The sequence below is a fragment of the Olea europaea genome, unplaced genomic scaffold, assembly GCF_002742605.1.
Source record: "Olea europaea var. sylvestris unplaced genomic scaffold, O_europaea_v1 scaffold980, whole genome shotgun sequence".
Taxonomy (NCBI): Eukaryota; Viridiplantae; Streptophyta; class Magnoliopsida; order Lamiales; family Oleaceae; genus Olea; species Olea europaea.
The window spans coordinates 294,658-307,395 of NW_019268308.1; the positions used below are offsets into that span (position 1 = coordinate 294,658).

The following is a 12,738-nucleotide window of genomic DNA, read 5'->3' on the forward strand; positions in this document are numbered from 1 at the left end:
TTAAAAAATAAATTAAAGATAATTTCATAAAAAAATAGAATCAACATTGTTAATTTTACAATATTTGAATTATTAAATTATATAAAAGACAAATATAAAAATTAAATAAATAATTACTTTACCTTTTTTTAAAATTTAGACTATTCATATTATTTAAATAAATTTTAAAAAATAAATTAAAGATAATTTCATAAAAAAATAATCAACATTGTTAATTTTACAATATTTCAATTATTATATTATATTGACAATGATTAAAAAAAATTAAATAAATAAATAATATAATTACTATTTAATCAAATAAAAAATTTAATTAATTACAAAAATTATAAAAAAATTTAAAATTTAAATATTTAATCTGGGCCGGTGAACTGGCCCAGATGCCCGACCGTTAACAGTCTGGGCCGATTGTTAACAGTCGGTTGGTGCGACTGCTCGCCCAGTGGCCGGAAACCGCCATTCCCGACCACTGAGCTCCAAAAAAAGGCAAAAAAAAAGCATTTTTCACATTCCAGCATACCCACAATCTAACTACTCATGTCCATGGATCTAATTTCAACCAAAATTACTAAGGATGCTATCCTATGAAAAAAAGCATTCGAACTAGAGAAAAGATCAGAAAACTAACCGGTTCTTTTATTTTCACTGTAGATGATGGTCGTTGATTGCGACGTTGGTGTAACTCTGGTGGTCGGTCGATCGAATTTCTGCACTAGTCGGTCGGTCGGTGAGAGATAATTCAAACAATCTGAATGGTAAAATGACTTTTTACTGTGAAGTTTTTTTTAAACTTAATTTTTTTTTTAATTCATTTAATGGATAAAGGCCGATGCCAATTTTTGCTATTTTTGTGAACTTCCTCTCCCTACTCTCCCTTGTGGCGCTGTAATTGTACATTTCCAAAGATCCTCCGGAAACTAGCTCAAAAGCACATGTGGTCATCACTCAGTAACGGTGGATTTAGAATTCTGCGCTGTCGCCTTTTTTATCTGCCACAAGCGATTCCCATTAACCCTCTTTCTTTGTTGCATTCCGAGTTTCGAACCCAAATTTTGATGGACAGTGGGAACAAAAGCGCTTCTTTTACTGCTTTTGCTGGTTCCAGCAGAAGGTCTGCGTGCGTTTTTCCTCAAAATTGTTTGTTTTCGTGTCAAAAATTATAATTTTCTATTCTGAAACTAATTCTTTTACTAATTTTCGGGTGTAATATATGCTAGTGGTGGGGGTAGAGGAAGAGGACTAGAGAAGAACGATAGCCGGGAAAGATCAAGAGGCCGAGGTGGCGGTGGCGTTTCTTCTGGCAAAGATAAAATTGATGCTCTTGGCAGACTCCTGTATGCAATTATTACTGCTCTTTTATTTATTTCATTGTTTTGTTTGTTTTATTGGATTCTAATCTATTTATTTCTCTTTTTTATTCTATAATTATGGTTCACCAGATATGACATGAATTCTAAAATCTTAGTGCAGTGTTAATTTAGTTGAGGGATCTCTCCAATTATTATTTACTTTAATTTAGCTATTTGTGGGCAATAATTTCAGAACACGTATATTACGGCACATGGCTTCTGAGTTGAAATTGGACATGAGGAATGATGGATATGTCAAGGTCCAAGACCTTCTAAAGCTAAATTTGAAAACGCTTGCCAATATTCCGTTATGCTCACACACAGTTGATGAAGTTAGAGAGGTTTGTTCTTTTATCTATGTATAAATCTAATGTGAAGAATTCATATCAAATACCATATGGTAATGTTCACATGTCCATTGAGACGTTGACTACTTTCGTTAAGTAAAATGTTTCAACTATCTATCATCTATGGATCAATGGTCATCCTTCTATTTTCCCTTCTTATTCTCTATTGAGGGATAGCCTTGTCATTTAAAGTCATCTACCACTCTTAGCCTGTACTCTTGTAAATTATTTTAGAAAGGTTGCATCTTCAAACTCGTCTACCTCAAAAAGCTTACAGCCTTGCACTTTGAATGCGAGTTTCAAGGATTATGCCTCATGGTGGATAAGACATGCGCTTGTTTATTGTGACATAGACGGGTTTTTAATTATTAGCCTCAGCATTTTGGGTTGTGTCTTTATAGTTTAGAAAACATATTTTTTTGTTATCCTTTTTCTACCTTTATGCAGGGAGTTTACCTGGCATGGTCATGTATATTTTACTATTAACTAAGAAGGGTGTTTTGTAGAGACATCTTCATTTGTTGGAGGAGAATCAAAGTTAATGATCATTATATTAGTAATACGTGCCCGGTGCCTCGAACCTTTGAGTTTGTAAAAGCACTCAGTTGAGACATGGGTTTGAATTTTAGCAAAACTTGGCATGATCTTCAAATAAGCTCACATTAAGATGGTCGCTAGAAATGGTGTTATAGATCAATACTTGCTTGTGAGTTTTACAGTAATATTTTAGCCTGCAAAGTTTGTTTCCCTTTCTGTGTTGTTCCCCCTTCTCTCACGTATTGCTAACTAACATGGATCATCACACACATGAAATTGTTCTTCTCAACGTGTACCACATGATAATTAATCATTTTCTGTCAAGTGCGTGTTTTCTCCAATTGACTTGCTATTTCTGTTCTTTATATATTCAATTTTTGTGTAACAACCATCTTTCTGCTGAATTTAATATCTAACAGGCTGTCAGAAAGGACAACAAACAGAGGTTTAGCCTATTGGAAGAAAATGGGGAGCTTTTTATACGTGCAAACCAAGGGCACACCATAGCGGTAATGCACCATCTAAAGATTGTGACTAGGACTGCATTCAACAGAAGTCTTATTGAAACTAATAACTGAAAGTAGCCTGTCATTTCTGTTATCTAAAATATTATTGCTCCATTTCTTGTTTCTTGGTTGAAAGAATAAAAGTTTATAGAGATTTTGTTATTGAAGTTTTGGATGATAAATTCTTGAATGAATATTAGTTCTAGTTCTAGTTTACGATATGACAAATGCATTTATGCTAAGAACCATCGGGTCCCTTATAAAATCAATTTCAACTAGGAGTAAGCGCTGTCCGGTTCTGAAGATAACCAAACCCCGAACCGAGTTCCAATGAAAATCTTAGAAATGGTACCGTCGGTTCCATATCTATGGAACCGAACCTCTTCTGATTTAGTCCGGTCCTTTACATTGAAAATGACAAAACAAATGTCAAATGATGTACAATTGCATTAATTAGAAAATAGTTCATAATCCTATGTAAACCAGCTGTAATTGAAGACCCAACAAGCAAATCAACAACCAAGTAATCAAGGTGAAAATAAAACTAAAAAATTCACACCTTTAACCTAGTAATTGAAGACCTAGCATTCAACATTCAACAACCAATAATATAACTTCAAGCACGACCAATATATGTGTGTGTATATATATATTGTAAAGAAAAAAGGGTAAAAAGTACAAATTTCCTGATTATCTTCAATAATCTTAAAGGTTTAAGGCCAGCCAACCTTTGGAGAAACAAGAAAATTGATTTTTTTCTAAAGATTGAGCCCTGGAATTTTTTTTTATGGTTTGCATCTTGGGAATGAAATTGTATAGTATTTATAAAATTATTTAGGTGTAGATTACCCAATAATTTTATTTGGCTTGAGAAGGAAAGAATCAATTAAAGAACTTAAGGAAGAGAAAAGAAAAGAATCAAAGAAATTAAAGAGAAGGAAACTGTAACAGAGAAGGGAAACTGAACGTGATTGTGTAATTTATGTTTGATAAAAATAATAAAAGATTGAGGTTTTTATATTTTACCAATAAAAAAAGGTAAAAAAACCTGTAAGCTACCAGCACGGAGAACTGGACCAGAACTAACCGGTTCTCAATATTTTGTCCCAAAGCAAAAAATTCCTTAGATGGTCAGGAGCCACTGGCCAGTTCTAACTGGTTCCGGGAAAAATGTCCATCCCTAATTTTTAAAAAATTCAGTTCCTTTGGCACGTGTTTATAATGATGTTTGTGGTCTTTTCTCTAGTCTATCTACTTCAAGTTGTTTCTTTTATTGATAACTGCACTAGAGTATACTGAATATACTTGTTAAAATCTAAGAATGATATTATAAATGCTATTCCTTAATTGTCAAGAAAGATGGTTAAACAAGTTCATGTTTTTCATTCAAACAATGGTCGTGAGTTCGTGCTTCCATCATTTGTTGATTTCCTCACAACCCATAGTATTCTTCACCAAACAATGTGAACTTATATGTCACTATAGAACAGTATAGTGGATCATAAGAATCAATCCATCTTAGTGGAGGCTCGGGAATTATGTTTTACTATGCATGTTGCTAAATGTTTCTAGGCTGATGCTATCATGACCGCTATTTTCTTTACTAACAGATTCCTGCTCATATTATTGACCATCAAACCCTCTTAAGGATGCTATCTCAATTTTACCCTATTCCATGTGCCTTAACTATTAGACTTATGGTCTTTGGTTGTGTTTGTTCTATTCACATTCACTCTCGTCTTAGGGATAAGGTTGATCCTCGTGCCCTTAAATGTGTCTTCCTTGGTTACTCCAACTCCCGAAAGGGTTATAATTACTTTCACAAAAATACTATGTCCTCTATTGATGTTCAAATCCATGTCTGAGTCATTTTATGGAGATGTGTCATTGGTTTCTCTCGAGGAGAGATTGATTGTAAGGAAGAAGAATGAGTGTAGTTAGAAGAGAAGAATCTATGAATTTTGGAGGGTATGAAACTGAGGGCAAGGGAAAATAAAAGAAGTTAGGAATGACACATCACCTAGATGTTCTAAAAAATTGTTATACAAGGAAAAATGAGGGTGTTTAATGAAGATAGAGATATAGTTTAGATAGAAGTTTAAAATAGAGTTTTATTTGAAGTATGTTTATTTTAATTCGATTAAATTTGTTTTAATAATTTGATAAAGTTCTAGTTTAGAGCCTATTTGAGCTCCATTTTATAGTAATAATGCATTTTAGAACAGTGGATTGATGGAGAATGTGTGGTTAAAAAATAAGGAAAAATTTTGGGTTTGCGTGTAATATTATTTTATTGAAGAAAGTGAGGTTAAAATAGAAAAGAGAAAAATGTATTTTGAAAATAATGGGATCAAACAAGGGCTTATTATAAATTCTATTAGTTTTATATTATTTGCTCTATAAAATGAAGGCTTATTCAATATAATTAAGAACCCTTAAATATATAAATAATAGAATTTCCTCTTTGCCCTAATTTCTTCTCTTTTTTGCACACCTTTCCTTTCTTGTTTGTTAACAAATTATGCACTCATGTTTTAGTGTTACCATAAACCCCACTCTAGACTTTGATCATACTGTTAAGCCTTTTCCCTATTCTCTTCGTGAAAATACTATTGCGCCATCGATGACTTCCACGATTGATAGTGTTTTCTCTCTTGTTGCTTCGGGATCTTCTAATCTAACCTTGCAGCTTCAAAAATTGTTGCCTTGAATCCACTAGCTAACAATCTTAGTAGGAGATATCCCCTTCGCAATTGTAAAGAACTTGGTAGGTAGGATTTCTAAAACTCCTATTCTAATTCTTCTATCTCGTCTCTTATTATATTTATTATCATTGCTTATCTAAGATTCACCTAGCATTTGCCCTGTAGTTGTCTTTTGTGTCGGGAAACTCTCAAAGATCCTAAATGGAACTTTGCTGTGATAGAAGAAATGAATGCTCTCTAGAAGAATTCTACTTGGAGATGATCAAGCTACCTCGGGAGAAGAAGATTGTGGGAGTGTAAGTGACTAAGTGGGTATTCTTGGTGAAGTACAAGTCAGATGGGACAGTGGACGTATAAAACCAGACTAATTGCTAGAGGATATACACATACTTATAGGTAATATTATCTGGAGACCTTTGTTCCGATACTATTAGAGGTATACTATCTTTAGCACCTAAGCTAAACTTGCCATTAAAGTAGTTTGATATTGAAATGCCTTCCACTACGATGATTTGAGAGAAGACTGTATGGATCCATCTTTGGGATTTACGCCTCTATGAGTTAAGTTAGGTAAGTTGAAAAAGGTTCTGTATAGCTTGAAGCAATCTCCCAAGGCTTGGTTTGGGAGGTCAAGTCCTTTGAAGAAGTATGGGCTTAGGCAAGCTTTGGTAAATCACTCGTTTTATAAAAAAGATTGTAAGAATATCACGTTACTTATTGTGTATGTTGATGACATGAGTGAGATTGAAAGACTCTAGAGTTATCTTACCAAAGAGTTCGAAAGGAAGGATATGAGTGATGCAAAATACTTCTAGTGCATTGAGGTATCTCGATCTAAATACGGTTTTCTTCTTTCTCCTTGAAAATATATACTAGATCTCTTGTCATGAATTGGTTACTTAGCATTGAACCTGCAGATACTCCTATAGAGGCAAAACATGACTTGTCTTTCTACCTAATCAAACTCCTACAAACAAAGAAATATATCAAAGACTATAGGAGAGTCGATCTATCTTACTCGCACGAGACCTGACTTGTCATAGTGAGTTGTGTGAGCCAATTCATGAATCGGCACATGTAGATAGTCAATCTTATCTTAACATATGTAAAATCCTCTCCAATCAAATGTATTTTGTTTTCTAAACGCGGACATCTAGATACTATGGGATTTACAGATTTGGACTAGACTGGAGCGAGATAGGATAGATAGTATACGCCAGGACATTTGTTGGTGGCAATTTAGTGACTTGGAGGAGTAAGTAACAACATATGGTATCTTTGTCTAGTGCCGATGCTGAATATTGTGCACTGTACCATACAACTACTGAACTTATCGTATTTTGACTTGCAAAACCCCTTTCTTTCACTGTCTTGAGAAGGTAAATTTCATTCTTGGACCAACTCCAGTATCCTTCTCTATCCTATCATTATGTAGAAGGTAGCACATAGTTAAGGGCATGTTTGAGCCCCATTGTTTCCTAATAATGTATTTTAGAATAATAGATTGATGGAGAATGTGTAGTTAAAAAATAAGAATTTTTTTTTAATTTACATGTAATATTATTTTATTAAAGAATGTGTGGTTGAAAAGAATAGAGAAAAATGTATTTTGAAAAGAATGGGGATCAAACAAGGTCAAAATTTATTATTTCAAATATTTTTCTCAACTGATGCTTATAGTTCATTATTTCCCTTTGACACAATTTTAGTTTTCACCTGTTAGGGATGTTCTTCTACTTCAATCCTCTCCCTATAAAACAACCTATTTATGATCTTCTAAAATTCTGCTTTTTGTCAATTTGATTCAATTGTTTGGCTAAAAGTTCGAAAAATGTAGTGTTGGAGGGAGTAATTTGATTGAGAATTAAGAATTAATTGAAGTATGGGTTATCTATGTGATTATTGTGCGGAGCAAAGATCTACTGTATATTGTAGGTCTGATGCACCTAGCTTATGTATGTGTTGTTTGACATTTGCGGTGGCGACATTTGCGGTGGCAAAGTTAGGTGGTGCGAAGTGTAGATGGGTGGCGGTGGATGGCAGTGATCAGATTTCTTGAGTTTTGGTGTTGGGGGTGGGAGTGGGGGTGGGTATGGGGTGTTTGGAGAAGACGAACAGTTCCTTTTTTGGTTTTTTGTATACTATTTTTATTTTAATTGTTTATTATAGAAAATGTAAATTTACTATTTTATCCCTCACTTTATTTGTTAAGTTGAGTCGAAGTTTTAACTTAAGGGTTGACTAATGGATAAGTAGATGGAATCTATCAAATGGACTTCATCTACAGTGGAAGTTAAAGGTTTTGGACTGTGGCCCCAAAAATGAAAGATTAAGGTGTATTTTGCTGCAAAATGAAATGTTTGGGACCTCCAATGCAATTTTTCCTAAACACGAATATCTAGATATGGGATTTAAAGATTTGGACTTCACTGGAGTGAGAGAAGTATACATCAAGATATGTATCATTTGTTGGAGGCAATTTGGTGACTTGGAGGAGTAAGAAACAAAATTTGGTATCGTTGTCTAGTGCCGATGCTGAATATTGTACACTGCACCATACAACCACTGAACTTACTTAGCTGAAGATTCTTCCTTGATGAGCTTGGATCATGTTTCTTTTTCACCATAGCACAACAGTTATTGAGATAGCAAATAACCCGGTATAGCATTATTGAGCAAAATACATTGAGATCGACAGGACCTACATCTAGGATAACCTTGAGATTATCGGTGCCTAAAAGCTGCAACATGTTCATGTTGATTGAACTCTGAAAAATGCATTAGTAATGAGTAGAGGGGGCATTATTTATTTGAAAACATATTATGATCCAAATAAAAATGTGATGTAAATGTGAACTCTTTAACTTAGGTTTTCTTAGCATTATATCATGCAGTTTTGCATTGACATCAAAAGTTTTCATTTCACAACATATTCTGCTTTTGAGTTCTTTTCAAAATTTAATTGTTCCATATTTATATGGTTGCGCCATTTGATTTTCTTTCTTTCGTCCTTTTTTCGTTCTTTATTTTCTAAATTTATTTGGCTGGACAGACAGTTGAAACAGAGAGCTTGTTAAAACCTATACTTTCGCCTGAAGAAGTTCCAGGTAAAATGTTGTGTTTGATTATCATCTATGTTTCTTCTTGAAGAGATCGAGTTAACTGTTTTACGTCTTCCACTGCTAAGAGTTTCCTCCCTTCTCGGCTTTGTGCAGTCTGTGTACATGGGACATACAGGAAGAACTTGGAATCAATTTTAAAACATGGTCTCAAACGCATGCAGAGATTGCATGTACACTTCTCTTGCGGCTTGCCAACAGATGGCGAAGTTATTAGTGGTGAGATATTTGATGCTGTTTGTGTGCTCTGTTCTATCATGTATTTGCTCTTTAAGCCAATTTACTTTCCTCATTCTTTATAAGGTCCCTTGAATGTCAATGCTGAGCAAAGAGAACAATATAATGGTTCTTAAGCAAATGTGCAGGGAATGACCCACCCGCATTGATTTCGTATATTTGTTGCATATTTGGTACACATGACTAGATAATATAGTGAAAATGATTCTCTTATTCTAGCTTCTTTTTCGTCATATACTATCCAGTGTTATCCAATACTTCTTACCTAGCATGTCATTGATGTTTTTACTTTTCAGTCTATTAGCAATGACACAATTCTGTGCACCGATGCTTTAAATTGATGTAACATTTCTTTCTTGAAGCTTAACATGAGATAGCTAGCTTTCGTGTTTAGCCTTGTGACATAGTTTAAACCCTAAAATTCTGGTGAGTGGTGTTTATGTGCAAAATAACCTGCTTCTTGCGGAAGATGATGGGTATAGACTGTCTATTGAACACTGAAGTAAAAGGGGTTCTATCTTCAAGTTTTTGGTAAGAAATCTTCGGGACATGCACTCATTCTCGCATGCACAAAAGGTTGTCATGCTTTGAGTGGCTTAGTGGTTTTACCTGTTTTAAGGTGTGTATCTACCTTGAAATAAGGTAAATTTGGAATTGTTGAAATTTTTCAACGTACACTTCTTTTTATTAGGCTTTAGTTTTTCGTTGTTTGTTTTCATTGTATTCAAATAGATCATTGTATTGGTGATTTGATGATACGTGACACGATTTTTCAGGGATGAGACGAGATGTCAATTTGTTGATCTTTCTTGATGTAAAAAAAGCTTTGGAAGGTGCTCAATTGGATAGTTCTCGTCTGGGATGAATGCCCTTTTTTTTCTTTTTTTTTTACAATGTTTCTCACTGCGTCCTCTTTTATTCAGAGGGAATGAAGCTTTACATTTCGGAGAACAGGGTGATCTTGACTGAGGGTTTCGATGGAGTGGTTCCCATAAAGTATTTCCAGAAGATAGAATCATGGCCGAAAAGGGAGACCATACCCTTTTAGACTGGCAAGTATAATTCGTCCTTTTTAGCATTATTCATTGAATTGCAAATGACTAGTTTGAACAAGTTCTGTTGAAGCTTCCAACTCCAAAAGCATTATGTTTTTGACTGATGTATTGAAATATAGGTATAGGGGCCAGTGGCGCTAAAATGGTAGTCATTAAGTTATTCTCAACAGAATATCTCGTGGATCGTATGGGATATACAACACACTTGTATCATGCATAACTAGAAGTGTCAAAATGGGACGGATTTACTTTTCATAGGCTTGATAGGCTGTGATGGTGTAATAGAACCTCTGATTAATCTTAGTGGACTTGATTTCTTTGGTAGCGAGCTCGATGGCAGATTATTGGAATATTGGCAATATTCAAAATTACATATAAACATAATTGCGCTTGTGCTGGTGAACTTGTATTGAGAAATAATTGAATTTTGGAATGTTGAAATGGGCACACTTTTGTCATTTGCCTGTCTGGTGTGACATATAAACAATTCTATCGTTCTTTGATAGATCGACTCTGCTACATGTACACTCCCTTCACATGGGGGGCGAGGCCCGCGCATTAAATGCAGACAGGCAAATGACCAATTAAATGGGCGTGGGCCCCTCCCCTCATGTGAGGGGAGTGTACACTGAGCTGTAAGGCTCGATGTACAAGGGGCATTATTCTTGATCGAATTGGTAAGAATTTTTATAATAAAATAAAAAGGCACTGTACAATACAGTGATTGTTTGATTAGGTATAGTAGGTTAGGAGTGCTTTATCTGACCATTTCACCCTCCAATTTTTAGCAAAATAACATGACTATCCCTCTTAATTAAGCCCTCATTTGGCCCAAATTATTTTCCATTAAATTATAATTCATTTTTTGGTAATCAAATACTCATAGTAGCAGAGATTGACAAAGATCTGTACACAAGAGCAGAGAACGTATTCAGTGAGGATGTAATCGCAATGGAAACTTAGTAAAGGCTTCACCATAAAATCACATACGAAAAATTATCACATATACCACTCAGCAAAGAAAGAAAGAAATTACCATAAATACTTGAAAATTATTGTAGAAATCACTGCACGAAGAAATAACCTTTCACCTGGAGACTTGATATCAGGTTATATTAAGGTTCACATTCATATCATTCTATATAATGCCCTTCCACAACACTTCGAAAGTGCAGTTTTACTATTTAACTAGTTCCAGGAAACATGAAATTTGGTAATCTCTCACACTCTCCGAGGAAATTTTCTCCAATTCGGAAGTCTAACTTAAAAGTTGAAGATCCAGAGAACAAAAGAATATTGCTAAATAAAATTAAAGCATTTTCTTGATAAATCTACTTTTATTTTTCTAGATGATCAGTGACACATTTTATTGATTACTCATCTTTCTTTTACATCCTTTTAGTGTTATCTATCCCTTGTTTGAACCTCATTCTTTTGATAAGAATGAATTTTTGAATAGTATATATGAAAAATTTATGATTAAAAAATAAGAAAAAATTTTGAAATTGCATGTAATATTATTTTATTGAAAAGCTTGTGGTTAGAATGATGTTAGAACAATGTTTAAGATTGTATTTTTTTTTCTTTTCAAAGAATGGGAATCAAACAGGGTTATATATTTCAATAATTTTTAACCAGCAAACAGAAAGGCATAGCTTACCATATTGTATGGGTACCTCGGAATGTGGGACAGCCTTCGGCTGCGCCTTACCCTCCTTCGTTGGGTAGCTTTTATACGCTCGCACTGTTCAAGTCGATAAATAAATCTTCACTTGCTCTTGCTTCTGGTGAGTAGGTGCAAAGACTGTATTTGCTATAACGGTAAGGGCAAAGCAGTAAGTAGTTTCAGTTACAGGTCAGGGGTTGGTGACTTCTAGGCACACTCGACTTCTTAATGAAAACGTCACATTTCACAAAGCATGCCACAGAAGCATAACTATCTGAAGCAAGCTTGAGGCTTTCAATTATATATTTTCCTTCTACTATCCCTTCAAATTTCTTAACTATTTGCCTCAACAATTAACAATTCATTAGATTATATCTTCATAAGCTGTGCTGAAAGGCTTAGAAATTAAAGTTGATTAACATCAAAGGCAACCCTCAAATTTCAGCCTATTGAAGATTGATCCAAGTTAAAGTCGAGTAAATTAGTAATATAGCTGAATCAGGTTCTCTTACCATTTTTACTCCCAATGCTCATTTGTTCCTAAATAAATAGATTCAAGAGGATAACCTTCAAATTTGTTGAGAACATTGATCTTTAAATAGGATCAGTCGAGTATTACGGCATTTATCTATGAAAGTTAAAGCAAAAGGGTCGAGAAAACCTAATAAAATAACTCAATATAGACCAAAAACCATTTGGAAAATCCAAAATAGAACAAATTGAGAAAATTAAAATCTAAATTGCAAATAAACATAAAATAAATCAATAAAGTAACGAATAATAAATTTTCAAATCAGTAAAATCACGCAACGAAGTTTTCATCCACTATTGGGAGTATTAAAGACCTAGAGTCTTTCATATTTGATTTTCATTACTTTGGTTTCTTCTCATTCTTTTTTGGTAAGGATCTACTTCCAATCATGCTTTCTCCATCTCCTTCTGTGTGAAGGCAAAAGGAGAAAAAAGGAAAAAAGAAAAAAAAAATATATATATAGAATGTAGAAAGTCCTATGTTATGAAAATAGCCCAAAAGGCTGAAGTCAACATTAAAATCCGTAGACAAACGAGTGCACACCTTAGCAACCCTGAGGCTCAGCGGAAAAAGGAAAGCGAAAAAGTCTGTAAAACGTTCTAATCTATTAAAATATCCTAAAAGGTGAGCCTTATAATGAAAAGCCAAGAAAACGTAAGACGAATGAGCTCAAACCATAACTGCC

At 34.2% G+C, this 12,738-nt stretch overlaps 1 protein-coding gene across 3 annotated transcripts; it reads left to right on the forward strand.

Annotated features, from left to right (window-relative positions):
- Positions 1-848: 848 nt before the first annotated feature.
- On the forward strand, positions 849-10,258 carry LOC111392805 (tRNA 2'-phosphotransferase 1-like). Of its 3 annotated transcripts, none has more exons than XM_023018200.1 (9): positions 849-1,111; positions 1,218-1,334; positions 1,543-1,690; positions 2,653-2,742; positions 8,497-8,551; positions 8,660-8,782; positions 9,577-9,633; positions 9,724-9,856; positions 9,975-10,258. In XM_023018200.1, the coding sequence occupies exons 1-8, from the start codon at positions 933-935 to the stop codon at positions 9,846-9,848; spliced, it is 894 nt and encodes a 297-aa protein (XP_022873968.1). In that variant the 5' UTR covers positions 849-932; the 3' UTR covers positions 9,849-9,856; positions 9,975-10,258. The 3 variants fall into 3 exon arrangements, with proteins under 3 accessions (XP_022873968.1, XP_022873967.1, XP_022873966.1); XM_023018199.1 differs by having other exon boundaries at positions 9,724-9,852; XM_023018198.1 differs by having other exon boundaries at positions 9,724-10,258.
- Positions 10,259-12,738: the final 2,480 nt, after the last annotated feature.

Excerpts from the sequence above, each read along its gene's own strand:
- LOC111392805 (XM_023018198.1), top strand. The coding sequence starts at position 933 with ATGTGGTCATCACTCAGTAACGGTGGATTTAGAATTCTGCGCTGTCGC. Across the intron at positions 1,691-2,652 it reads CAGTTGATGAAGTTAGAGAG|GCTGTCAGAAAGGACAACAA; the intron begins GTTTGTTCTTTT and ends AATATCTAACAG. Across the intron at positions 9,634-9,723 it reads TGTAAAAAAAGCTTTGGAAG|AGGGAATGAAGCTTTACATT; the intron begins GTGCTCAATTGG and ends TCTTTTATTCAG.